Source organism: Didymosphaeria variabile (genome assembly GCF_027946475.1).
Source record: "Didymosphaeria variabile strain IMI 356815 chromosome Unknown scaffold_6, whole genome shotgun sequence".
Classification (NCBI taxonomy): Eukaryota; Fungi; Ascomycota; class Dothideomycetes; order Pleosporales; family Didymosphaeriaceae; genus Didymosphaeria; species Didymosphaeria variabile.
This window is the reverse complement of record NW_026611625.1, coordinates 2,028,144-2,051,136: the sequence shown is the minus strand read 5'-3', so window position 1 is coordinate 2,051,136 and position 22,993 is coordinate 2,028,144. Positions and strand designations below refer to the sequence as shown.

At 52.9% G+C, this 22,993-nt stretch overlaps 7 protein-coding genes across 7 annotated transcripts; 6 read left to right on the top strand and 1 right to left on the bottom strand.

Annotated features, from left to right (window-relative positions):
• Positions 1–218: 218 nt before the first annotated feature.
• N0V89_008594 (uncharacterized protein) lies at positions 219–2,087 on the top strand (the record flags this gene model as incomplete). Its single annotated transcript, XM_056217347.1, has 2 exons — positions 219–297; positions 364–2,087. 2 exons carry the CDS (start codon positions 219–221, stop codon positions 2,085–2,087), a joined length of 1,803 nt encoding a protein of 600 aa, XP_056068903.1.
• A 2,959-nt stretch (positions 2,088–5,046) lies between these two features.
• On the top strand, positions 5,047–9,533 carry N0V89_008593 (uncharacterized protein; the record flags this gene model as incomplete). Its single annotated transcript, XM_056217346.1, has 8 exons — positions 5,047–5,319; positions 5,373–6,343; positions 6,525–6,605; positions 6,654–6,992; positions 7,226–7,865; positions 7,911–9,250; positions 9,303–9,432; positions 9,489–9,533. The coding sequence occupies 8 exons, from the start codon at positions 5,047–5,049 to the stop codon at positions 9,531–9,533; spliced, it is 3,819 nt and encodes a 1,272-aa protein (XP_056068902.1).
• A 647-nt stretch (positions 9,534–10,180) lies between these two features.
• On the top strand, positions 10,181–11,551 carry N0V89_008592 (uncharacterized protein; the record flags this gene model as incomplete). Its single annotated transcript, XM_056217345.1, has 1 exon — positions 10,181–11,551. The coding sequence occupies one exon, from the start codon at positions 10,181–10,183 to the stop codon at positions 11,549–11,551; it is 1,371 nt and encodes a 456-aa protein (XP_056068901.1).
• A 396-nt stretch (positions 11,552–11,947) lies between these two features.
• Positions 11,948–12,326, bottom strand: RPB10 (DNA-directed RNA polymerase II subunit L; the record flags this gene model as incomplete). Its single annotated transcript, XM_056217344.1, has 3 exons — positions 11,948–12,110; positions 12,178–12,236; positions 12,291–12,326. 3 exons carry the CDS (start codon positions 12,324–12,326, stop codon positions 11,948–11,950), a joined length of 258 nt encoding a protein of 85 aa, XP_056068900.1.
• Positions 12,327–12,628: 302 nt separating this feature from the next.
• Positions 12,629–15,751, top strand: NAN1 (NET1-associated nuclear protein 1; the record flags this gene model as incomplete). Its single annotated transcript, XM_056217343.1, has 1 exon — positions 12,629–15,751. The coding sequence occupies one exon, from the start codon at positions 12,629–12,631 to the stop codon at positions 15,749–15,751; it is 3,123 nt and encodes a 1,040-aa protein (XP_056068899.1).
• Positions 15,752–17,045: 1,294 nt separating this feature from the next.
• Positions 17,046–18,455, top strand: N0V89_008589 (uncharacterized protein; the record flags this gene model as incomplete). The annotated part of the gene is made up of 1 exon (XM_056217342.1): positions 17,046–18,455. One exon carries the CDS (start codon positions 17,046–17,048, stop codon positions 18,453–18,455), a length of 1,410 nt encoding a protein of 469 aa, XP_056068898.1.
• Positions 18,456–20,731: 2,276 nt separating this feature from the next.
• On the top strand, positions 20,732–21,879 carry N0V89_008588 (uncharacterized protein; the record flags this gene model as incomplete). Its single annotated transcript, XM_056217341.1, has 2 exons — positions 20,732–20,842; positions 21,085–21,879. 2 exons carry the CDS (start codon positions 20,732–20,734, stop codon positions 21,877–21,879), a joined length of 906 nt encoding a protein of 301 aa, XP_056068897.1.
• Between the last annotated feature and the right edge of the window lie 1,114 nt (positions 21,880–22,993).

Here is a 22,993-nt window from a genome sequence, read left to right as displayed (position 1 = left end):
TGAGCACCTGTTTGGACGCGATGCCTGGATGCCAAGCAATATTAGGCGGCCGGGGTCCAAGGCCCCTGCCCTTGTCGCCTGTCGCCTGATAGAGTGCTTAGCGTACAAATGAATCGCGTTCCTGAGCTTTTTTCGGACCACAACACGCGCAACCCAGCCTCCTCCATCAGCTCTCCTTCTCCCAACCGCCGTCGGGACTCACTTTCACGACGCACACAATGCCTCCTCGCGCCAAGTCCCGCGCGGCCACCGCACAGCCCGCTGAACAGGAAGCCACGCCGACTGTCAATGGCACCAGTACGTCATGCGCGCAACCGACTACCACTCACTTTTCGCAACACTTGCTAATCCGTACCAACACAGAGAGCACGCGTGCGCAAAGGAGCGTACCGCGAGCAGCCAACGGCGTAGCCGAGGAGCTGAAGAGCATACCTCGTAAGCTTGACGCGTTGCCACCTTTACCTTTGTCCGCTAATCGCCCGCAAGCTGCCAAAGCCCGTGCGAAGAAGGAAGCTACGCCTGCAGTCGTGCCCAAGGCCGCTCCAAAGCGCAAGAAGGAAGCCGAAATTGCATCCGAAGCAGAGGCCGACGAGCCTGCGCCCAAACGCAAGAAGGACCATGGCAGCGAAGCCGCAGCAGATCTGCACGGCGACGTCGACAGGGAGCCCAAAGTGAAGAAGGCGAAGACCACAAAGGCTCCGACGCCAAAGCGCGACCTGCCAAAGGGACCGCGACGCCCCAAAGGCAAGAAAATCGAGGTCAACCCGCTCCGTTACACCGAGCCGCTCAAGGTCTTCGTCTTTGGAGAAGGAGGTCAAGGCGAGTTGGGCCTGGGCGCGACTAAGAAGGCTATAGACGTTAAACGCCCGCGATGGAACGAGACATTGAGCAATCAGGATATTGTCAGGATTGCCACCGGTGGAATGCATGTGGTGGCCCTGACCAAGGACAACAAGATACTGACATGGGGAGTGAACGATAACGGTGCATTGGGACGCGAGACTTCTGATGGAGAGCAGCTGAAGGACATGAAAGAAGGCGACGACGAAGAGTCCGATTCTGACGACGATGAGACCGGCGGTCTGAATCCGCTTGAGGCTACCCCGACGGCTGTTAGCGCAGATCATTTCCCTGAGGATACTGTCTTCGTCGACATTGCCGCCGGTGATAGCTGCTCGTTCGCGTTGACCACCGAGGGCGCCGTGTATGGCTGGGGCACCTTCCGCAAGAACGAGGGCATTCTTGGGTTCGCAAGGAACAACGAGACTGCGAATACGCCGGTATATCTTGACACTATCACCAAAGTCACCCACCTCGCCTGTGGTACGAACCACGTGCTAGCTCTTACCAAAGACCGACATGTCTTTGCATGGGGTAACGGGCAACAAAATCAGCTTGGGCGTCGTGTGACCGAGCGCAACCTCAACGAAGCCTTGACACCAAGTCGCCTCGGTTTCCATGATACTGGTTTCAAAAGACCCAGCCAGCGGATTGCGAAGATCGCTTGCGGTGACTATCACGGCCTTGCAATTGCTGAGGACGGACACATTTGGTCATGGGGTGCGAACAACTACTGCGAGACTGGCCACGGGGACAACGCTGGAGAAGACAATGCCAGTATCCTCACACCTCGCATCGTTTCTAGCTTGGAGGGCAAAGGTGTGACGATTGTTGAGGGCGGGTCTCACCACAACATCGCAATCACCCAAAGCGGAGAGGTGCTTGTCTGGGGCCGCTGCGATGGGTCACAAACCGGCATCTCCACGGCCCAACTGGAGGCTATCGACGATGAAGAAAGGGTTCTTAAATCGGAGAACGGCAAGCCCAAGATCCTTCTCGAGCCTACTCCCGTTCCTGGCCTGAGCAACATTGTGACGGGTACATGTGGGCCTGAGCACACTATTGTCATCAATAAAGACGGCAGGGCGTACTCGTGGGGTTTCTCCGCAAACTACCAGACTGGACAAGGCACTGATGACGACATCGAGACTCCAACTCTCATCGATAATACCGCTGTGAGGGATGTCAAGCTTGTCTGGGCTGGAGCTGGTGGCCAGTACTCTGCTCTGGCCAGCAAGCGAGATTAAACCTCCAATTGCCTTTCTGTTCCTTCATTGCTACCGTTTTGTATTGAAGCAGTACATGTTTATCTCTTTCTTGAAGGCATAAACTGGCGTTCTTGGGTTTTCGTCGAGCAGGTAGTCTGTGTAGCGTGTCTACTTCGGTGGATCTCATTCTTCCAGCCGCGATGGATGGTGGAAATCTGTAGGGATATAGTAGAGCGTGTGTTTGGATGTGCACGATGGGTGCTGGGATGAGTTGGTCCCAATGGAAGTCTTTGTGGTATGCGACGGGCTATGAACCGTGTTTGTAATAGCTTATTGCATTGCATGCTTTCCCTCTGTAGGACTTTCTCTCATCGCTAGAACGTTACGTGAGTTGCACATATGCCTCCCTTTCAAGCTCTTTCATGGCATTAATGTAGCCCGCGCGACTGGCACCCATTAACGGTGCGTTTAGGTAACCCACATATTACATGACGGTTAGCAGGCGGCAGCAGCTACGTTCTCAAGCTCCCTCACATCGAGACCATCTCGTGAAACACTTATTTGAATGACCAACGGTTGAGTATGCCATCCTCTTTTCCTCGTGGCAAGCTCGCGCCATAGCTCCCATTGTCCAGAGACAACCCACCCGAACCGTTGAGCGCAAATAGCGGACTGAGGATACAACAGGCTCATTTGAGTAAGTGCGACCTCCCTTCTATCCGATATTCCACCAATTTTAGCCCAACGTTCAAGGGCTCCTTCGTAAAGTATCGCAAACATACCTTCGAGTGAACGTGTGTGATCTGTTTGGTCGGCAACCCTATCTGCCTCATGACGATAGAAGTGAGGCCATGACTGATGACAGCGTCTGTTGAAAGAAGGCATAAGCAAAGTATAACGATAATCGGAAGTGACGTCAATAGGAAACTATTCTCTTATGGGTCATCAATACCGTAACGTAGGAGACCCCGATCCAATTTAAATCGTAGAGTAGCTTTGGTACATCAACCACGTTGGAGAACCATTGAGTCAGATACGCTGGACGTGCTTCACGAACTGGTAGATGCAACGGAAGAGATAGACGAGGTTGTGGAGTTCCATCTAAAGAGTGTGTTGGCAATCTTGGATGTCGCGTCTGAGCTAGGCACACGACATACCGCTATAGGGCTTTTTACGGCTGAGTATGGAAGTACCGCAAGCGCTTTCCTGCTTCTGAAGGTACGCGCCTAGTATAAAAGATTATGCGGCAACGAAGAATTATTGATGAATGCATCGCGCCGTGGGAAGACCGAGAATATGGTAATAATTCACGCCTTCCTGCAGGGTGTCGGCCGCAGCACTGGGTCCGCCTTGTGCTACCTTGTTCATATATAATATACTCCCGAGGAGACTAGAATCCATCCCCGAGTGGACGCGGTGTGCGGTCTGGTAGACGTTTGGAGGGTGGATGATGCGCGAAGCGCAATGACTACCTAGGTATGTTTATGTTCTCTATGAGACATTTAGGCGTAGTGTTTGACTGCCACCTGAAAGGTTAGTGGTATGCCAGACTTAAAAAGGTCATTTCTATAAATGTACAGCTGGAAAAGAACACGAATAAGTTTTCTCTTATTGTTGGAGACCCCACATGGATCGCGGAAGAGTATCACCTCGGCGTAGTTAAGGGCAATAACCGACCCATGAAAGCATATAGCCGACTTACCTTAGTTAACTAGGCTCGATTAGGAATTTGTGCCTCAAGCTTCTTGAATTGTACAATTCGAGGCTTGATGAGAAGCTCTGTATGAGGAAACGATAGTCACTATGTGATAGACTTTGTTTATTGATGGTTGGCGAACGAAAACACCTAGGTTACGGCACTCCAGCAATGGTACAGATGCTCTGGAGATTATGCGCTACTTCGGCCGGTGATGATACACTGTGACAGAAGTGAATTCATTACATGCAATGACATTGGCTGGGAGCTAGTATGGCAGCCTTGCAGCTTTGAAGGAACAGCGATCATTGAAGGTTGTCGTGAGAGGTTTGGAATGCATGTAGGCCGCCACTAGATTCAGTGCATTTCTTAGGGTCAGTGTGGAGGTCATGCAGATCATGTTCATCACAACCACCTCCTGCGCAGACGGTACTCCTGTTGAGCACCATCAGTGACGACCATATTGCGAGGCTCTTCGTATTGTTCATGGCCATCAAAAGAGTCTCTGCAAGTCAACTTGCATTGTGATTATAAATACGCTCGACAGCACAGATCTAGGCCTCTCCTGCCCTGAGACTGCCCGATACGCTAATGCCCCAGCAACAGCATCTAGTCACGCGGCACCCATAATCAGTCGTTCTTTGAACGGTGATGATTAGCAACTAGATCCAATGTTCTCTTGTGAGCAGTCCTAAACTCAGATTCCCCGGAGGTCCAGCCTTCCCAACAACCCATGGCTTCCACGGACCTTCTCCGACCAAGCCACCTAACCATGCCATGTGCCTTCAAACTCGCTAACGCCATGCACGAAACCGCCCGGAACTTCCAGAGGCGGGAATTCGAGTAGCCAATTCGTTCCTAGTCTCACCACGGGTGGCGTGCGGGGATGGTTCACGGACCCCGCATGGTCGTAGTGTGGGCGCGGGGTGTATCTATGACGCTAGATGGTCGGATAGCTGTCAACAGCTTCCCAATGTATCAACGGCTGGCTTGTTCCCGGGCAGCTTCCGCATACGCGTCTGTGGAGGAGGGCGTGCGGGCAAAAGGGCCCGGGGTGCAGGCGGGGAAGATCGCCGTGCCTTTGAAGATCTTAGTGAGAGAACATAGGAGCTGATTGGTACGAAGAGATTCTCGTTTGGAATTTGTGGTGGACTAGATTGCAGTGCACAGGTAGTCATGTCGGGGGAGGGGACGTAAACTTGGTACATATAGCCAAATCGCCATTTCTAAGTACACTGGTAATCGTGCTGCCAACAGGACTGCAGCAGTTCGAATGTCACGGACACCTTCCTGGGTATCGCAATGGTGATCAAAACGAACATTAGCACGGGCAGGCATGAGCCCGCAGGATCGACCGACAGTTACCAGGACAACCTTGAGACGGATGTTCTGATTGTGGGCGCTGGTTTCGGTGGCATCTATTTAATGCACAAGCTTCGTCAACAGGGCTTCAACTGCAAGATCTACGAGGCTGGTAAGGATTTGGGCGGGATCTGGTACTGGAACTGCTATCCAGGTGCCCGAGTTGACTCTCAGGTACCAGTTTATGAGTACTCATTCCCCGAGATCTGGAAGGTGAGAGACCCAGCTACTTAGTCATGTATCAGCTAATTGAGAAACAAATGTAGGACTGGACATGGTCAACGCGATACCCCGGATGGGAGGAGCTTCGAGAGTACTTCGACCATGTAGAAAAGAAGTTGGATATTAAGAAGGATGTGGCTTTCGAGACTACTGTCACTGGTGCCCAATTCGACAAACCATCAGGCAAGTGGGTGATCGAAACGGAGGATGGCCGAACCGCGCGAGCTCGATATTTTTTGCTAGCAACAGGCTTCGCCGCGAAACGACACTTCCCAGACTGGAAGGGTGTGAGTGACTACAAGGGAATCATTCATCACTCTTCATTCTGGCCGGAGGAGGGCGTCGACGTCAAGGGAAAGCGTATCGCAGTGATCGGAACTGGCTCAACTGGGATCCAGCTAGCTCAAGATACTGCGAACCAAGGCGCCAAAGTCACCGTGTTCCAGCGGACGCCGAATCTGTGTCTTCCGATGCAACAGAGACCGCTCACCAGAGAAGAACAAGAAGAGGCAAAGGCGAAGTACCCGAGCCTCTATGAGTATCGACGTACCACCTTTGCTGGTTTCTTGTATGATTTTGTCCAGAAGAACACCTTTGACGATAGCGAGGATGAACGCGAGGCGTTCTACGAGAAGATGTATGAGAACGGTGGTTTCGAATTTTGGTTGGCCAATTACAAAGACCTGTTGTTCGACGAGAAGGCCAACAGAGCAGCCTATGACTTCTGGGCCAAGAAGGCGCGGGCTCGTATCACTGACCCAAGAAAGAGGGACATCATGGCACCTCTCGAGCCGCCGCACGCATTCGGGACAAAACGACCATCTCTGGAGCAGAACTTCTATGAGATGATCGACAACCCAGAGAATGATGTGGTCGATGTTAAAAAGACTCCAATCAAGGAATTCACCGAGACCGGCATCGCAACAGAGGATGGAACCCATCGCGAGTTCGACATTATTGCTCTGGCCACTGGCTTTGACTCGGTAACGGGTGGGATGAAGAATATGGGGTTAAGGTCAGTCTCCCGGATTTATAGTGGAGGTGTTGTTCCAGTAAATTGCACGAAAAGCCTCCTGTTCGTGTATGCAAGACACGAAAAAAGAGTCTTCACTTTGCTTCACTGAGACTTGAGAGCGAATGTACCGTCCCCACGTCTCTTGAAACATACACTGACTTTGTACCTTCGGGTTCGGCAGGAACGTTGATGGAGTACCACTGTCCGAACTCTGGAAGACAGGAACGTGGTCGTACTTGGGCATGTCGTGTGCTGGTTTCCCGTGAGTTTTCATGTTGCTCCACGATAAGGCCGTGGCTGATATTTGCAGCAACATGTTCTTCTTGTACGGCGCTCAGGGACCGACAGCCTTCAGCAACGGCCCTACGTGCGTCGAATGCCAGGGAGATTGGATCGTCGATGCCATGACCAAATTGAAGAAAGACGGTATCAAGTACTGCGACGCTACCAACGAAGCTACGGAGATCTGGCGGCAGAAAGTGACGGAATTGTCGGACAAGACGTTATTCCCAGGAACTTCGTCTTGGTACATGGGCGCTAATGTACCAGGCAAGCCTCGGGAGCAGTTGAATTACGCTGGCGGATTCCCGCTGTACGAGAAGGAGTGTCGGGAAGCGTTGGACAACGGGTTCCAGGGCTTCGTGACGGCGTAGGAGCTGTAATGAGTGCTCGCTTCAGCAATTGTATCTGCTTGTATATAATCACAATTGTATTTATTCACCCACGCTGGAATCGTAAGAGTGTCCAGGCGCCGTTAATTGATCGAGCGTGGCAGTAGTGTATAGTATGGTGAACGTGCAATGGCGTTGCCTAGTGTGGTCTAGGGTGCTTCCCGTATCGTGACGTCGGCGCCGTCGGGACCGCGGCTTGCCTGTGATGGAGACGCGAAGCCCTCGTCCTCGCCCAGAAAGCCCATGGCCATTGTCCGTATCTGTCGTATACCCTCGCTAGTACCATGAGGACGGCCTTCTGGCTTGGTCGCCGTTGTCTTCATCAAAGGATCCGGCAAAGCGCACCATTTGCGACACGTGCCTCGACGCGCCGCTTCACCCCCGACGCCGCGTCCTTCGTTCGCAGACGCATTGCAAACCCTCGATTTCCGTGCAAAACGATACTATGGTCAGGAGCAGGCGCAGCAGCAGCAGGCGGCGCGGTCCTCAGCCCTCTCGCATTCGTCAAAATAAGCAACGATGAAACGGATATCGGAGACAAAACACATGAAGAGGCCATGTTGGAAGCATCGAGGAAAGAACTCAAAGAGCAGGTGCCAAAGGCCATCAAGAACTCGAAGAAGTACCGAAGGGGCATATACCTCTTCGTCGATCTATACATCATCGAGCCCATCTGTACCGGCCTCCGATTCTTGCACCTTGTCGTCATCTTCGTCCCCGTAATCATCACCATACCTGCGATATGGCTCGGTCAGAGGCAGCCGGGAAGTGATAATGAGAGAAGCGGCACGCTGTGGTGGTATAGCTTCTTGGTCATAAGTATGGAACGGGCGGGTGCCGCCTTCATCAAAGTACGTTTCGCCGTCCTTTCCTGCTTTCTGGAGCTGACTCTATAGCTTGGGCAATGGGCCGCCTCCCGATCCGATATCTTTCCCACGGAGATGTGCAAGACCATGTCTACACTTCACTCCCACGCTCCGGCGCACTCGCTTGAGATGACGAAGAAGACCGTAGAGGAAGCGTTCGACGGCCGCCGATTCGAAGAGATCTTCGACGAGTTTGACGAGGTTCCGCTGGGAGTGGGCGCTATTGCACAGGTGTACAAGGCCAAACTGAAGCCAGATCTCGCCACGTTGCAGCAAAATACTGACGAAGAGCCTCCAAACCTACGCCAGCGGATAAGGAAGAACGTGGATCTCGCACTCAAGGACATACCGCACAGGGTGCCCTCGAGCCATGTCGCAGTCAAAGTGCTACACCCCAACGTAGAGCGTGTTGTGCGTAGAGACTTGCGCATCATGGGTTTCTTTGCTGCTATCATCAATGCTATACCGACTATGGAGTGGCTATCTTTCCCTGACGAGGTTGAGCAGTTTGGTGAGATGATGAGGCTACAGCTTGATTTGCGCATTGAAGCTGCCAATCTAACTATGTTCCGTCAATATTTCAAGGAGCGCAACACCGCCTGGTTCCCGTATCCTTATACAGAATATACAACGCGCAATGTTCTAGTTGAGGAGTTTGCCCAAGGCATTCCACTGGAAGATTTTCTACGAAATGGCGGAGGCCCGTTCCAAGAGGATATTGCGAACGAAGGCCTTAATGCCTTCCTGACCATGGTACTAATCGACAATTTCATTCATGCTGATCTACACCCTGGAAATATCATGGTCCGCTTCTATCAGCCACAACAATGTGACGTGGGACTCTTCACGCGCAAAGAAGACCGTACAACTGGCCCGAAGGACTCGCCAGATGTGACCGAGGAGGTGCTCCGAAGACTCCGACCATATAAAAACAAACCTCAAGAATGGAACAAGCGTCTTCAAGAGATTGATGACGAGGGCTACCGACCCCAGATTATCTTCATTGATACTGGTTTAGTTACTGAGCTCAACGCGATCAACCGAACCAACTTCATAGATCTCTTCAAAGCGGTAGCTGAATTTGATGGCTATAAGGCTGGGCATCTCATGGTTGAGAGGTGCAGACAACCCGAGGCGGTTATCGATTCTGAAGTGTTCGCACTGCGCATGCAACACCTAGTTCTCGGCGTCAAGAGCCGGACGTTTGCTCTGGGCAACATCAAGATTGGTGATATCCTGAACGAAGTCTTATCAATGGTCCGCGGTCACCATGTTCGCTTGGAGGGCGACTTTGTCAATGTCGTGCTCAGCATACTGTTACTGGAAGGCATTGGTAGGAGCCTCAATCCAAATCTAGATCTCTTTGCAGGGTATGTATTGATGTGGCAGCTTGCGTAAATTCTCTTGCTGATCAAAGCGTAGGGCACTTCCTATCCTGCGCCAGTTGGGTGCTCAGAGTGGCTCTGCCATGGTACGCGGCGGCGACTTCTCGATGCTTAGAGTCTGGGTGGGACTAGAAGCTCGCAGCTTCCTCCAAGCGTCTGTGGAATCAGTAAGCTAAACCTGCTCCACGTGTTGCCGCTTGTTGTGTTATTGACAGTTTTCTAGGTTGAGAAATGCGTAAAATATGATCAACTATCACCTAATCTTTAGGTACCCAAGAGACATTCAACGGGAGAGCTCTAGCAACGTCTCACTTCAATCACTAATCACCCGTTACAAGCACTGGGGTTTTTGACGGTTGCGTTACTGCGTCACATGAATGCAGCCTCCACATACAATGACGATTCGAATTACCGAGCAATTCCAGGCTACCGAATAGGCCTCTAACATAACGGGCTATCTGCTTCGAATTACCAAGTTTCTTGTTGTTGCGAGTGAGCAAATAGTGCACAGAAGCTGCGGTGTCGCTGCAGCGACCTCCTACGAAAGCAGCGAGGCAGACAATGCCTGCCTGCATCGCAAATAGACATCACGGGTCAGTCTCTCTGATCATTACCATACCGTCGCATGTACATGCAAGAGGCATTAGACGTTTTTAGTTATGGAAATAATTAATGATCCGTTCCTTAAGCGGGCAAGCGGACGCAGGGCAAGGATACACCAGCTACGTCATAGTTAGTGCCCATCAGCTATGTAGTGCGAGCAACAGCAACACCTCACACTGCCACAGTGCTCTCGTCCCTACCCTGTTTTTCACCCGCGTCACCTCTTTTACTATATCCTCTAGCTCTGCCAACCTGCATCATCTACACTGATCACTTCAAGAGCAGGACCAACTGTTCGATCCTTCATTCACCATGGAACCCGCAGCAGCAGGCGCTCTCGACGCAGCCGAGAACCTTCTCTACGGTGCAGCAGCTTTGGTCAAGGGGATAACCACCCGACCTCATCTTCTAAAAGCGAACCTCACTCGCATTGATTCTGTACCACTCCCTCGATCACACCACACTCTCTCTGTCGTTAAAGGTCGCGCATACATCTTCGGAGGCGAGGTAGCACCTGGCGAACTCGCGGATACTGACATACACGTCGTAATTCTACCTTCTTCTGGCGTTCTAGAAGCAGACTACACTACCATAAAAGCACGACCTGAGACCTCAGGCGGAGATGTTCCTGCCCCACGCAAGGGACACTCGAGCGTGGTGATAGGAGATAGTATATATATCTTCGGTGGCGAAGGTGTACAGGAGGAGAAGGGCAGGGTCTGGGTCTTCCAAACCTCACGTTTAACTTGGTCGTACCTTGACCCATCGCCAGATGCAGCAGTGCCGGCCCACCGTACAGGTCACGCAGCTGCAGCAAGTGAACTGCCCGCTCCGAAAGATATAGTCTACCAAGAGAAGGCACCGCAGCAGCCTACAGATCCAGCAAAAGTGGTGCCAGAACCCGCTGAAGAGGATACCTGGGGCACCATCTTCGTGATCGGTGGAAGAGACACAGCAACGGGGGAACTAGCTGGTGATGCGCTGGCCTTTGATGTGCGCACGCGAACGTGGTCGAACTTGCCCATACCAGACGGGCCACCCGAGGGAGCCAGTCTCGCGCTCGTCGGCAACAGTCTGTACCTTCTAGGTGGGAAGGCGTCCACCGAGAGGGGAGGAAGTGCGATAGCGACTACACAGGTCCTCGATGTATCGTTTGTGTGGCAGCATGCCGAGGACGGGACTACACCGCTCGCCAGCGGCTGGACCTGGCATTCTCTCTCTGCGCCATCAGCGGCGGATGGGTCAACAAGTCTCGCTCCTTCACCAAGGTTCGCTGCGGGGCTAGAAGGCGTGACAACGGGGCAAGGAAGACACTACCTTCTGCTCTTTGGAGGCTCTTCGCCCGCGCCGGATAACAACATCACACTCCTCGATGATATCTGGGCGTTCCAGCTGCCGTCTGAGCGGGCTAGTGCGGCGATTGCCAAGGATTCGGCACGAGCGGGTTTGAAGAGGGAGATGTACGATGCTCATTGGGCGGAGGTGGGGTGCAAGTACACGGATACGAGGGGCGAGGAGGTAGACCAGGAAAATAACAGCGGCATAAAGGGGTTTGGATCGAGGGGTGGTTTTGCGGCAGCGAAAGGAACCGAGGTTGATGGCGCCAGCGTCGTGGTTTGGGATGGGGTGGATGGTGAAGGAAGGATCTTAAGTGACGGCTGGCTGGTCACTGCGGAGAGGTAGTTTGAGTAGCAAATTGCGTTCTGGAGATAATGTCTGGCGATGTAGTAGTTGTTGAGCGAAACCAAAGAATACCACTAGAACAAGGACTTCCCGCAGAGAGTTGACAATGCTTGTATGAAGTCCAAAATGTGTTCGAGTTGATAAGCTCTTCAGATCGGTATCTTAAGAATCCCCGCGAGGCATGACTCCCAATAACGCCGTACATGCAAATTGTAAACGCCATATCCCAGTTTCCTGCCTTGCCTCGCGCATATTCCTCCAGCGAGGTGTCAAAGTTCCCCATTTTCATACCCGTCTCGATGCTGCCTTGGCTTGTTCCCGTTCACTCGCGTTATATCTAGCAATTGTTAGTTCCTGACCAGAACATAGCAATCGAGGGGTAGCGATGAGCAAAGCTCAACCGGCGCGCTCCAACCCCTGCTTCTTGTGGAATTCGCGGCGCCACTCCATGACGGCTTGTGAGTTGACGTACTTGAGCAGTTTCTCAATAAGGTCGACGTGGGTAAGAATCATTCGGCGGCAGCAGTAGCGTCGAAGCTCCAAAGCGTCGATGGCCTCCCTGCATGTATCGCGTGGTTAGCATGCGGGTGTCAGGCATGAATCGGGGAGGTGCGGGTGGCGCATACACATCGGACATGCCAGAGTCAAGCTTCTCGAGGTAAGACTCCCATAGATCGCCGACCACCTGGTTATTGTTAGTTGTAGACCTTTGAGCGGGGCGAAGGCCGCGGGACGGTACCTTTCCGCAACTGAAGCAGCGGATGGGGATGATCATTATGAGAGTACGGAAGTGTTTTCTTGGAAATACGAAGTGTTGCTGCGCTGGCAGAACAGAGGGTTGAGGTGCTGTTGGATGCCTCTGTGAGTGCAATTGTGGAGCATGCCTCTTTCGCGTTGCGCGGTCAAAGAAATTCGACGAGGCCGCGGTAGAGCCAAGAGAAGTTTAGTTGCCCTAGCGCCGAGCTTGGGCCAACTCCGCCGAAAAATATGTCGAACTTTTGGCGGCTGCGTGCGCAAAGATAACAACGTTCGTGCTCTTCTCGATTTATAATTGCGCTCGAAAAGGAGGGAGTGAATATGGCCGATGTCAATGGCACCCCGCAGCTGAAGCGAAGAAGAGAAAGCACGGAGGCGCAAAGGAAGAAGGCGAAGACGGGCAAGAGCAAATCGGCCGCTGGTGGAGAATCCGCACCCTCGAAGACAAAGAGTGCCTCGCCCGAAGTCAAATCGACACCAAAACCTACCGTGACACCAGAAGCGAAGGCGACCCAAAAAAAACAGCCACCACCGCACAGTGCGCAGACCTATGGAACCTCCGCAGGCCCCGCCACAAGCACGCCGTCAAGCTCCCGGAAGAAGGACAAATCGATATCAAAGACTCAGAATAAGGATATGCTCGCTGAGCACAAGGAAGATGCCATTGTAGCGGTTGCAGGAATGCAGAAACAGGTAGAGAACAAGAGGGAGAGAAACCCTGATCCTTGGTCAATTTCGGCTCCCCAAGGCGGATGGTTCCTGCCTCAAGATCCTGTATTCTCCCCCGACGAGAAGTATCTGCTCTTGGGCAAGCTGAAAGCCTTGGACGTATACGCAGCCGATACCTCGTTACTTGTCCGATCGTTGCCTCTGGGCGCCTCCAGCGTGGCCCTGGCCTATGCCATCTCACCAACGAATCCCGACCTCGTGTATGTGGCTGACTCGGCTGGGATAATCTCTCTCTGGAACTGGACAGACGGCTCTAAGCTCGGTCGCTGGGGCATTGGATTGAACGTACAACACCTAGTCGTTGTCGAGCAACCAATCACTTCACGGGATCTGGTATTTACACATGAGGCGGATAGTAAACACATCGTTAACGTGCATGCTCTGTACACAGGGGAGGAAGCCTCCAAGACGGAAGTCAAGCAGATACTGAGGACTAGCCGTCCCATTACTGAGATGCAGGTCTTTTTGCAAGGGAAGCTTGTCGTCCTGAGTACACCAAACTCCATGATAGTCGGAAAGCGAAGGAAATTCAAGCAGACGGCTTTACAGGATTTCGAGTACACGTGGCGCGAATTTGAAATGTCCAAGCGCATCACTACTTTTAATGCGTTTGTTCAAACGTCTGGTGGGAAGGACCAGGCATTGGAGGATGCCAGAGATCATCTCAATCTCGCGGTGGGAGATGAGGAAGGCGTGATTTACCTATTCGAGGATGTTATTTCGAGATTAGTCGCCGTTGAGAAGAGTCAGAAAGACGTTTCAGACAAGAAGGTCGGACCAGAGAGTTTGACCCCTAAGCGATTACATTGGCATAGGACTGCCGTGAGATCACTCAAGTATTCGCTAGATGGTGAATTGCATCTTCCTTCAACACGACCCTTGAAACTGACTATTACAGGCAATTACTTGGTCTCTGGAGGCGACGAAACTGTCCTCACCATTTGGCAGCTAGCGACCGGAAAGCAACAGCATCTTCCGCATTTGACTGCGGCAATAGAAAGCATCGCAATTTCTCCATCTGGTGCTTCCTATGGAGTGACACTGGCAAACAACTCTGTCATTGTGTTGTCAACTTCAGAACTCAAGGCCAAAACCAACATAGTCGGCATTCAGACCCGCAGGATCAGTGCCGGCAAACTACACCGTCTCTCCAATCCCCATTTCTCCCCCAAATATCTCACTTTGGTACCTATGGACGTTGATCCGAACAACAACAAACACATTACTTTCGTCACGCCTTCATCGCAGCCTCGACACGGAGGCGCATCTAGATCAGAACCATATATTCAGACATTCGACCTTGCCAATCAGCGACCGATCGCACGGCAACCTTTGACTCGAAACAATGCAACTGACCCGAACATGGGCCCGGAAGGCCGCCCGATTTTGGAACCGAGCGTCAATCTGCTACGCATTAGCCACGATGGTGCTTGGCTTGCTACTGTTGACGATTGGGTGCCTCCAGCCGCAGATCTGTCATACATTGAAGAAGGCATATCAGCATTCAATGCAGAGGAACGAACACTACGTCGAGAGGTGTACTTGAAGATTTGGAGACGCGACGAACAGAACGCACAGTGGTCGCTTGACGCACGCATTGACGCTCCTCACTTCATTGAAGGGATATCTGCACATGCCCGCGTATTCGACCTAGCTGCCGACCCTTCTGGCGCTGGATTTGCTACGGTTGGCGAAGATCGCGTCGTGCGCATATGGAGACCAAAGACGCGGTTGCGGGATGGCGTCATCGTGCGCGGCGCAGATCGACTGCGTGGTCTTGTCAACTGGTCCCTAGATCATGCGATAAAGCTCGCTGACAAGCTTGAAGTTGGTGAAGCCCGCGAAGTGTCACAAAGCACCATTCCTCGTACATCTCGACTGGCATTTTCTGCAGACGGATCCGTCCTCGCTGCTGGTCTATCGTGGGCAACTGACGAAGATCCGGGTGTAGTCCACATTATCGATACCAACGACGGGAGCATTCGACGCTCTATAACTGAGATCGATATAACCGCCCTTTCTGGGGTGGCTATCTTGGGACGTCATTTGATATTGCTCGGTAACACAGTTGTTGTCTGGGACATGATCATGGATCAGCTTGTTTACTCCATTCCAAACAAGACTCCCGGGGTCAGGATCGCCACGCATAGTCAACTTTTGTCCCTTGCCACGAATGAGGGAGACAGTACCTTCGCTGTGTCAACACCTCGGCTTCAAAAGAAGGAACCGGAAGATGAGCGCTTTACCAAGATTGCAACCAAGATCACAGTGTACAGCCCTGAGTTCTATGAGCCAATTTGGTCCTGCACCATACCAGAAGCTCTTGTTCTAGGACTGGTGGCAGCGAAGGGAAGTCGTGGTTTTATTGCGCTCGACACATCATCGAACATTCGACTTATAACTCCCACGGTCGGTACTCTACAGCTTCCTAGCCCTCCGCTGGAGTTCACTTCTGAGACTACCGAAGAAATGGAAGTCGATCAAGATGACGCGGAAGACGTCGATAAGACAGCGCTGCAAAACCTGCACCTGTCCGCAAGCGAGGAGCTGTTGCAAGCTTCAGAGAATGACAAGCCTGTTGTCAGACCGGAACAACTACAGCAGATATTTGACAGTGGGCCCTCGCATGCACTACCGCCTGTCCGAGATCTCTTCGATGCCGTGGTCGGTCTGTATGGGAGGAAGTTGCGAGTAGCTGCAGCTGGTGCGGCGTGATGGCAACGGTTCAAGGCTTCGGATGAGCCAGTGATTACCATGTAATGAACAAATTCCCGCTTCATGCTTGCCTACTTGTGATGTATCCTTTCACCGCGTTGCCTATCCTTGGGCAACCTAAGCTACGAAACAGACTTAACGACCTGAATCATCCTCGGATCCTGTATTGTCCTAGATGCGGCTGTTGTGAGTTATGACTAAGATATTCGTTTGTCGAGTGGTGCTGGAAGCCTTTTGCAGCCCTATTCCTGCCGGAGATTTGGCGATTCCGCCTACGGACTCGCAGCTTGGCATCCTTCGTAACGTGCGTACTGCAGCTGAATGCGGAGCGACAATGTGTTCTACTCTGAAGGGTGGCGTCCCTCGCCTACTCGCTAGAGCACCATGCCCAACATGTGGTTGTTCAAGGAGACGGTTGCCGATTGGGCGACCCTGGGCGATCTCTTCAACACCACCTGCACGTCTACCTTCCAAAACGTTCCAGTAGTCCCGGTGTCTCCAGAAGCGGCGCGCTTTGATCTTCCTTGGATTATGTTTATCGGCACGTTGGACACGATGCCGAAATCAGCATTTGTACCGCCAAGGGAGCACTTCAATGCCGGACGCCGCTACAGCGTAGCCTTGAAACAACGGCCAGGATGAGGTACACCAGAACAGCCACAGCGCCAGCGTCTCGCAGCGCCTGCGCCACGTTCTTGATGGTGCGGCGGCGTTGCTATTGGTCCGTTACGTGGACAGGAAGACGGCTAGGATAATGCCACGGGGCTCACGGACTTCGGACTGGTTGGCTGTCTTTCAGGCGAAACGCGACTTGAGCCTGATCAGGCATGTGAGCGAAACGACAACACCAACCGTCGCGCCCGCGTGCCTGCAAACCCCTGCGCATAGCTATTTCGGAGGGACTGGCTGGTGAAAGGTGGGTGGGTGCAAGCGAATTGGGTGGGTGAGGCGCTCGGTACGGCAATCAAATGTCTTGTGGTGGAGTGGCAGCCGGGTCTGGCGCACGGGCGACATGTGGAAGGGCTACTGCGGCGGAAAGGCTTTTGGGTATATACGTGGAAGATCTCCGTGTGCATGAGGGTGGCACATTCACTTCGAGCTTCACTTCTTCAAACTTGCTAGGCGAAGTTTCTTTCCAGAAAGTTGTCATCATGGGTTACGGTACGACATCACTCAACACCAGCACTAGGGCAGAAATTCGAGTACACTGAGTGACCCCGAGAGGCACACTACGCAACTCGATTGCGTTCACACGCTCCTGTCCTGTCGCGGTAAACCGGCCGATAGACGAGCAATGAGAACTGATTCCAAGACAGGTGGTTTCCTTACACTGCTCAATGGCTCTCCAAACGACTGGACGGTGAGCAGCCAACACTCCTATCAAATGGATCAGTGGGACTGGCCCACGGTCAAAGCTGGCACCGCTGCGCAGGTATACGTGGAGTGGGGTCAGAAAGGCAATCAGAAAGACGATGGAGGCGAGGCCTACTACAGCATTGATGGTACATCGGACACGTTCCAGGTCATCGGAAAGAAACCAGACGACTTCCACCTTACTATCAATCTGGATAACATGGCAACCAAGCAAAGTCCAAAGGGGTCGAGCGTTGATCTGGGTTTCCGTCACGACCATGCAGTGGACTTCATCGTAAGCACGGATGAGCTTGGTGATTGGTGGTCAAATGCAGGGGATCTCACCGACTGGATGCAACAAAGTCTTGGGACCCTTGGGAACAGGACGCTGAAGCAAATCTGCATGCCGGGTTCGCACGACGCTGGCATGAGCTCGTTCGATGCAGGCACTATCGGCGCCCACTGGACCAACAGCCAGACTCAGCTCCTCAACTTCTACGACCAGCTCGTGGCTGGATCGCGATACTTTGACTTGCGGCCTGTAATATCTGGTGGAGAATTCAAAGCAGGGCACTATTCCGAGCTCGAGGACATCTGGCTGGGCGGTAACGGAGAAAAGATCTCAGACATCATTAACCAAGTCAACGACTTCACGGCAAAGTACAAGGAACTTGTCATCATCAATTTGAGTCACACACTTGACACGGACAACGACTACAAGGACCTTTCTCAAGATCAATGGAACCAGCTTTTCGACCAACTCAAGGCAGTCAACAACCGCTTCACCGCCGATAACCCCGGAGATCACGACTTCAGCGGCGACAGCCTCGGGACCTTCATCACTGATCGCGCCTCCGTGTTTATCTTCGCGCAGTTGCCTGACGGCATCTTGCTCGGTGACTACACAAACCAAGGCTTCTTCAGCCAGAACAACTTCCCAATCTTCGACTCGTATGCGAACTCTAACGACGCCGATAAGATGAAGAACGACCAGCTCGACAAGCTCAAGGCGGAGCGCAACCTTGTTGCAGATGACGCGCAGCGCAAAGACAAGTTCCACATCTTCTCCTGGACGCTCACACAGCAGGCCGAGGATGTGCTCAATTTTGACAAGGCGATCATGAACTTGGCGGTGTCGGTCTACGACCCATTGTTTGTCGATGCATTCAACGCGTTCACTCCCGAGAGCTTCCCTAACGTGCTGTACGTGGATGCGGTTGGCGTGCGCGACAAGCCTGCAAACTTCCCCTATGACAAGCCAGATGACGTGGGCAGAAACTACGATATCATTAGCTTAGCGATTGCGATCAACAATGCGAAAGCTGGGAAGAATGTGTACATCACGGGCTAGGTACGATATCGATTGGGAGGAGTTGAGTGCTATCGGCCTGCAATCGCCTGTCTTGGATGACATAGAAGGCTCAGACTTTTGGCGGCGCACGAAAGGTGACACGATGGTTCGTTTCGTTTGTACATATCACTGTTCTGTTATGGATACCCTTATAAAGTTTTCTCGGCCGATCTCACCCATCGTCATGAAACGTACGACTGACATGCGACAGCCCTGAAAGTACCCAGAGCAGATACATTGTCATAGCATAGCAGTGCAAACACAATGTCCTCGCGGGCGCAGGGCCCAGCAAGGAGGCCCAGGTTTAGCTGGGAACAAGTCGGGTGCTCGCTCGATGTCACCTTCCCCTGGGAGCAGTCGCTGTGATGGCATGTGCAGTTCCGATGTCTCCTGCAGTGCTCCAGATGACGGCGCCGCGTGAATATCAGCATGCATCTCTTCGTCGTTACACGACCTGGGACGTTGCCGGGATGCGTGGGGACCCATGGTTGACGCTTCTGCGCCAAGGGCAATGGACGAGTCGGTGTGGACGCATACGCAGCACTGCGTACATGCTCTCTCCGAGTTGACATGGTCAGGGGACGGCGGGAGGACAAACCTTCACACTCGGCGTCGGATGGTCGAATGCAGAGGGACAAGGAGCATGGGTTGGCAGGGACTAGACTCGCTTCTTCTTACGCCGAGCCGGCGAATTAGACGAGGAGAAGGAGGGATGAGACGACGCCTTACTCTTCGCATCGAGGGGCAAGTATTGATTTTGGGGCATGCGCGATCAAAGTGTGTGGTGGCCTCGGGAACGGCAGGGAAAGACGAGCGCATGCTTGGGTGCAAAGAATGGTCGTACGTTGTGAGCACGTGGCTTGCGTTGCAGCCTCGTCAACGTCCGCGTCTCGCTTCCGGCTTCGTCCTCCCCCATCCATCCTTCGTGCCGCGGCCGATAGCCGTTGCAAGGCTTCACGCACGTCGGCTTATCTCATGGTCGATTCTTCCGCATCCCTTTTCTTCTGACCCTCATTACATCCACGCCAGGTTTCGGCCCACTGCCAACATGCCCAGAGCAGCGGCGCCTACCCGCAGCTGGCCTTCACCCATGGTACAGCTGCAGCGCGCCCGATGCTTCCCACAATGAACGGGTGCAAATCTGCAACCCAGCTCCACGTCTTGGTGCCACGTCGACCACGCTCCCCAATGTTACACCTGCAATGTGCAATCATCCTGCAGCCCCACGGCACGCTAGCCATCCAACTTCGAAAATCTTTCGTCCGGCAGACTCAACACAAGCTGCGGTGCGAGGGAACGGCACTGCCGACTTCCATGCTGAGTGCTCGTTCAGGGCCCGCTGGATCCATCGTTGTTTCGTGCGACCCATGTGGAATAACCCTGGACGATGCGACGGATCAAGTGCGAAACATGAACACATCAACGGCACTGGAAACCTGAAGAGAATCACCAAAGCTAGGCTAGAGTGCTTTTGATACAGTGACAGCTCATCATCAATGTTTCGACGTCCCTCGCTCCTAGACTCTCCTGCCTCTTGACAAGAAGTTGCTCCATACCAAGCCCATTAGTGGTTCTGAATCGATATTGGCCAAGAGCCAGGTTCCTGCATTGACTTCGAGAAGACGGATGCTTGTCGTAGCACAGCGGCACCCCTCCAATCCATGCCAGGCGTCTACGAAACCGATCCCGACACGAGGGGAAACACGCACAAAGGGTTTGGCGTCAAAGGCCCCACGCCCAAAAAAAGTACTTCAGACTAAAGTTAGCGGTCTCGGCAGGAGGGCTGTTGTCGCGCCGTCTCGACTTGACCTGCAGAACCGAGTCAAACATGGGTAGCGAGGAGGCTAGCTCTTGCCTGCAGTCGATCATCCAGCCTGGATTCCACATAAAGATGGCAAGGCCCTGCCGCCCTATCTTGTCCTTCTCTTCTTTAACCTCTTGCTCGGTCTGGTCTAATCCTGTGTAGCACCTTCTCCTTCAGAACCAAGAAAGGTCGTTCGGTGTGTAGTCAACACTACCACCAGTCACTCGCTTCACCTTTCTTTTCTATTCTCGCGTAGGGAATTATATTCCTTAATATTAATACCAATATCAAATTCAACCACCTATCAATATGCGTTTCCCCACAGCTATTGCTGCCGTAGCCGCGGTCGCTCCCATTATCAGCGCCCACGATGGTCCGGGCATCCCAAACATTGGCGGATTGAATATGAGAGATCTGAAGGCCCGGAACCTGATGGACAACATAAGGGCTCGTACTGCGGAACTTACCAAGGATGCTTTATTTGATAAACACGTACTTAAACCTCGTCAAGGGGGCACTGATGGACAGTGTGGTGCGGGCTTCGGATCTTGCGATGCAGGCTACTGCTGCAGCGACTCAGGATGTAAGTTCATTCTGTATTTCCACCACCAAAGGCCTAGCAAAAGCATTGACAGGTCGTGTGGGACTAATATACTGTTGGTCACGATCTTTCGCACCAAATGTACATGGTCACAACCCAGATCAAAGATCGGGTATCTATTGACCAAAGCCATGTTGTAAACTCTTTCATCTTGCAGACACTAACTAGATCCAGGGTGCGGTAACACTGGCGACTACTGCTACTCGCCTGGCTGTAACTATCAGTATGGCCCTGGATGCCCCGAGAACACAACCCCGGCCGGGGCTGACACGTCTTCCGTGAGCCGAACGAAATTGGGATCTGTAGAGTATGGTGGTGGTGGAATCTACCAGTGCACAGTTCCGGGCACTGTTGCATTGACTTTCGACGACGGACCGTTTGATAACTACACCGATCATGTGCTGGATCTTTTCGAGCAATACAACGCCAAGGGCACATTCTTCATCACGGGCAACAATATCAACAAGGGCGAGATTGATACCACCGCCAGTCACTCTGCCACAATCAAGCGCATGGCCAGCGAGGGTCACCAGATTGCGTCCCACACTTGGACACACTTGGACCTGAGCGCCGTTTCCGAAACGGACCGCAAGGCGCAAATGGTCAAGAACGAAATGGCCCTGCGCAACATTCTCGGGTATTTCCCAACATACATGCGCCCGCCTTACAGCAGCTGCACCGCAGAGTCCGGTTGCGAACAGACTATGTCTGATCTCGGCTACCACGTCGTTTACTTCAACGTCGACACGGACGACTACAACCAGCTCGAAGCTACCCAAATCCAGAACGCTAAGAACTATTTCAGGGGCAATATCACTGCAAATGGTGCCACCCCAGCGAACAACGAGTGGTTGGCCATTGCTCATGACATCCACCCGCAGACAGCTTACAACTTGACCGAGTACATGCTGTCTACTCTAACCACTCTTGGCTACAAGGCCGTCACAGTCGGCGAATGCCTTGGTGACGATGCTGCCAACTGGTATCGGGCCAACCCTGGCACCACCACCCAGACGTAAGGAACAACTTTTTTATGACTATGGGGATTCGATTTCGATACCGATGGGACGTCCACTGATTTTGTTTGTTTGTTTTCAGGTCGTCTGCTGCTACTGCGTCTGCCACATCCACCAAGAGGGTCTCCACTGATGGAACATGCGCTGGGACCTCTGGCTTCACGTGCCAGGGCTCCACATTCGGTAACTGCTGCTCTCAGTATGGATGGTGTGGATCTACCACCGATCACTGCTCCACCGCGTGCCAGTCTGCTTTCGGCACATGCGGAACTAGTAGCACTGCTCCAGCAACCAAAGCTGCCACCTCGACGAAGGCTGCTACGAGTACCAAGGCTGCGTCCACGAGCACCAAGGCTGCGTCCACGAGCACCAAGGCCGCTACTCCCTCGTCTACCGCCAAGGTCTCAACTGATGGATCATGCGCTGGAACCACGGGCTTCACCTGCAAAGGCTCGTCGTTCGGCAACTGCTGCTCACAGTATGGGTGGTGCGGTTCTACGACCGACTACTGCGGGACTGGGTGCAACAAGTCGTTCGGTACCTGCTCGTAGAAGGACAATGAGGATGGGCTCTGCTGAGAGATTGGTGCATACGACGGCATTTAGGATGATACCCGCAGATTACTTGGGGATGATTGTGCATAGCGAGGGCGGGCGACGGGCGTTCATTGACGCGTTGTGCGAGCTTTCTAGCACTGCATTTGCATCATAACGAATACCACACCGAGTTGCATGTGCGTGATAGAACGAGTCTGCCAGGAACTTTTGCAAAGCGCATCTCATGTAGGATGGATTAGTCCTGCACATGTGATCCGACCGGAAGCGCATTGTATCAGATCAGACGAGCATGCAGTTCTTCGTCGTAGGGCCAAGGATTGTGACGTGCTCGAGTGATCCAATGCACCTGCTGAACCCTTCCAAAGTTCGCTCTCCGATTGCTTATGTCTTGCATGACGCCCGGAAATGGCGCCCCGTAGTTTCACGGTAGACGCCAGGTACGCAGCATATCGATCAGGTGACAGTCCGCGACTTCGAAGACAGCGGAAGCTGCGTTGGAGGTGATGGCACGCTGTCGAAACAAGATGCGGTCGTCAGCGAGACGGCGTCAACAGGCGTAG